The sequence below is a fragment of the Geospiza fortis genome, unplaced genomic scaffold, assembly GCF_000277835.1.
Source record: "Geospiza fortis unplaced genomic scaffold, GeoFor_1.0 scaffold78, whole genome shotgun sequence".
NCBI classification, from domain to species: Eukaryota; Metazoa; Chordata; class Aves; order Passeriformes; family Thraupidae; genus Geospiza; species Geospiza fortis.
In genome coordinates, this window is record NW_005054339.1 from 2,198,597 (window position 1) to 2,202,876 (window position 4,280).

The window sequence follows — 4,280 nt, forward strand, 5'->3', positions numbered from 1 at the left end:
AGCAGGAGGATGGCTGGCATGTCCCTGCTTCCTTGCTTAGAGCAGCTTGAAGTCCTGCACTTCTGCGGGAAGGCTCTGTTTGTCCACTGTGTTAATGACTGTCTGTATGCTTCCATTTGAATCTTCCTTCTCTATTCAAATTTTCCAAAGCTTTTGGGGTTTGAGCTGCAGTTTCCTTGGCTTGGTGTCTGCCCTGAACTAGACTTACTTTTACTTGGTTTTGAGGGGTTGAGATGGGCTAACAAAGTGTCCAAACTTTGTTTGCTTACCATGTGTGAAAGGAGAGAAACTCCACTCCTTCCACTGTGGTGAGTCAGAATTCATGTGTTCCCTGGTATGGATGTGAACCAGGGAGCAGGGAGTGGGCATGGTTTGACATCTCAGTGAAAAAAAGGGTGCTGCCATTTTCTGGTGAGAATTAGTTTACATTTTAGATCCATTTTGACCTACTGAGAATTTTGTTTGGTTTATGTTCGGAGTATTAGTTGAATTTTTAGCAATAGTTGAGTAGAGAAGAGGCTGTGTTGGAAGTGCCTGCATGGCTAAATAAAGTAAAATAAAGGGGGTTGAAGGAAAGGCCTGTTGTAAGGAAAAGCTCTGTTCAAAGCAGGTCTCTTCCCTGTCTCTTGAGATGTGATGGAAATGTTTGAGTGATCTCAAGTCCTAGCCTATGTGATTTGGGTTTATTATTGAGTATTAGGGTCAATGCTTTAGGCTGAACTTTGAGATATCTCCTCCAGTTCCCTTTGGCAGTGTTATTCCATTTATTACTTCTGTGGCAGTCAGGGCATGGAAAGGGTCTTGGTAAAACTTGAGTACTGTCCTACATCAGGTCCTTCTTCAAACCTCAGCGCTCTAAAGTCTGATAAAGCTGAACACTTAGCAGTAATTTCTCATTCATCAGAGTGTCTCTTGTGCTTTTGTCTGACCATTTTTTGTTTTTTAGCTGGCCAAAAGTAGGTGAGAGTCAGAACAACTGCTTCATCTTTTTCCAAAGTGCTTGCTGTGTTCTGGAGAGGATTTTCTCATTTTTTTTACTTCCGGATCTGCCTTTAAATATCTTGTGTATTTTGTGCTCAACTGCATCTGAGTTGCCTGTATAAATGTAGGAGTTTCTCTGCGTCGTCATCACTGCCTGAAATTGCAGAAGTGGGAAGAAGGAGGGAAATGCCTTTGGAAATGAAACTGGTCTTTGAGTGTATGGGAGTAGTGCTAGAAGCTGCACAAACAGGTTCTAGAGGAGTCAAAAGTGTGATAGATGTTCAATGTCCTAGAGGAAGCAAGCAACACTGGCAGGATGCATAACTTAATCTCCTTGATGAACTTCTTCTTAGCCTACATTTGACAGAGGACCTTGATTGCTGGTTTAGTGGCAGTTTCCATCTTTCACCAACTGCAAGAGAGAACTCATAGCCCTGCATTCACTGTTGTTAAAAATTGCTGGAGATGTATTCTGCATCCATTTATTCTTCCTTGTTCCTCATTGTGCCAGTCAGACACAACATTCAGAGTAAACGAAGCAGGCACTTGCATGCCCCCAAAGCACCTGGAGCGGACATTCAGTATTTCTCCTTTTTTGTTTGCTTGGGTTTTGTTTTTTTTCTTTCTTCTTCCCATGACCCTTTGCCCTTCCCTTAATATAAAATTGTCCTCTGGTCAGATTACCCTGCAGTAGATCTTTTGTTCTTGCAGTCACAGTGAGAGACTTGATTGAGATAATGACCAGATTCATCGTACAAAGGACACACATGACCTCCAGTGAGCAGCACAATGTGAGTTAGACATCTTCAGAAAAAAAAATAACTCATAGGGGACCAAACGGGGAAATGACAGAAAGAGGCAGAGAAAAATATTTTTGGTTTATCAAACTGCTGCTTGTTATGTTCCAAAAGCTAAGGACCAATCTGCACTAGGGACACTTTACAAGTGCTCCCCTATTTTGCCACCACTCTTCAGCTGCATCAGTAGTAAAGTACACGGGGAGCCCAGAAATGACCATGCCACCAGCTGGCACTGCTGTCTGCTCTTTGCAGCATTCTTTAGGGCACACCTGGCAGACATGGGGCTTCAGTTCCCACAGCAGCTGGTAGAGGATCTACCAAGAGCTGCTGGCCTTGGCTGCAGCTGGTTTGGCTGAGCCAGTGGTGTCAAAACAGGGAATGTTTTGCCATGTCCTAGTGCGGACCAAGCCTAGTGCTGGACTGCTGCTTCATGTTGGTAACACTGGTGTTATTATCATCAAATTTGTTCTTTTAATTTTTTAAAAATTTTATTTTATTATTTATTTTAATTATTTAATTTTTTAGAAAGAGATAAAACTTTGTGAAATATTTTTCATGAAAGGTTCTCTAAAAGTCTTAGCTGCAGCCGCATGAAATCAAATCATATGCTGTTTAAAAAAGAATCATCTGTTCTACTTTATATTTGACTAAACTATGCCAGTGTCTGACTAGTCCTTTTTAATGAACAGATAATATTTTGAAAGTCTGGGTTACAAAACAGAACTGAAAATCTAAAATACTTTTACAGAGCGGGCAGCTAAAGTTGCTGAGCAGCAGGAGAGAGAGCGAGCAGCACAGCAGCAGAATTCCTCCCCCCGGGCAGGCACTCCTGTCGGGGCTCTTATGGGGGTGGTGCCGCCACCAACACCAATGGGAATGCTCAATCAGCAGTTGACACCCGTTGCAGGTAAAACGTAGGAGCTATGACCATTTTTTCCTCATCCACTTTATCAACCCCCCTTCATAACTCTGAACAAACACTCTCCTGGGTCACGTTGGAAGCAAAAGCTCAAACTCTTCAGTCCTTCTTCATGATGAACATGCCTAGTGCAGCAGTGGCCTGGTGTCCAGGGAAGCAGGGTCCTCCTCGTGCAGTGCTCCTGTTCTGGTAGTGTGCAGTTGTGTTTTTCCACTCTGCCTTGTAGAGTTCACCTTCAGCCCTGCTGTGGCAGGAGGCCAGCAGCTAAATAGTCTTCTAGTGCATGCAGCATCTGTGGCAGTGCTAAAGCAGGAGGGAAATTGTTGGGGGCTTAATTATCAGGGAGGTGAGAGGCCAACAGAGTCTAAGCCAGATTTTAAATCCAAGCAAAAGCTTTGTAGAATTGCCTCTTGGGCACTGGTAAGCAGAGCAGACCAGGATCTAGAGCCATTGCAGAAACAAAGACAAAATGACAACATTGCTGGTTTTATCAGGTTATTTTTCAGAATAGAACTGAGCTTGGAGAACTCTTCCACGAGGTCCCTGTTGCTGGGTGTTGAGCTCCTTACCAGTTGTAATCCGGCTTGATTTCATAGGGAGTATGCTCGGAGTAAGTATTTTCAGGATCAGATCTGAAGACAATGTAGTCCACTGAAGATTCTTGTATGGAAATCAGCCATACATGGGTGAGAAAATTAATTAGGTGTGACCTGATAGGTTGTTTTGCTTCCCCAGTTTCTAATTAAAATAAGAATTAAATTGCTTCAGTCAAGGTCAAAATAGTGCTGAGTAGATAAAAATGAGTATTTGGAGGGTTCTGGGTTTGAGTTTTGGGGTCTTTTTAACTTTCCCTTAAGACATTCCAATTATTCCATTTATTCTTTTGTCATTTTTCTTTTTCTTTCTCATCTCACAGGCTGTGGCCTTATTTCAAGCTGACAGCCTGAAGCGTTTTTCATCACAATCTCTAAATCCCCTTTCAGTAAATAGGCTGCATGGATGTTTAACTGAAGGCACATTCCTTAGCTGGTTCATGATCTCCAGGTTATAAAACATTTATTTACACTGAGTTGCATTTTTCTTTTGGCTTTTTTTCACTCTGTTCATGGTAATTTCCCTCTGAACTGTTTGCAGTTGGTGTATGTTTGTGTGTGTATGTACACTTATCTGTGCATATATTAAGAAAAAGGAGAGGGAAAAAAGAGTTTCCCAGTGCTGATCTCTTTTGTGAATAATTTACTTCAATCTAGAATATGTAGAAATACCATCCTCCTGTTGTTGTGTTTTCTTAGTTTGGTTCTTGGGTTTTTTTGGCACTGAGTCACTTTTCCAGTTTTTGGAGGCAGGTGCTGATGGATGGTAATACTTGTTGTTAACACTTCCTTAAAACTTCCCCAAAAATGTGCATTCTGCCAACTACACATGCTACCTTATTTCCTGTGGCAGCAAAACTCTGTTTCAGGCCATTATCTTATTTGAGCGGATCAACACTCAAGACTCTTCACTTTGGCTTTGGGAAATACTTCCTTAAAATAGATGATGGAGCAGATCCTTTTAAACTCCTTCTACTTTTGTTGCCT

The 4,280-nt window shown here is 41.9% G+C and overlaps 1 protein-coding gene across 1 annotated transcript in view; it reads left to right on the forward strand.

Moving 5' to 3' along the window:
• Nucleotides 1-4,280, forward strand: part of PBRM1 (polybromo 1) — a 54,116-nt gene that overhangs the window by 39,733 nt on the left and 10,103 nt on the right. The window contains 1 exon segment of the mRNA XM_031058151.1: nt 2,530-2,688. Within this exon segment, the coding sequence (XP_030914011.1) occupies nt 2,530-2,688 (159 nt within the window).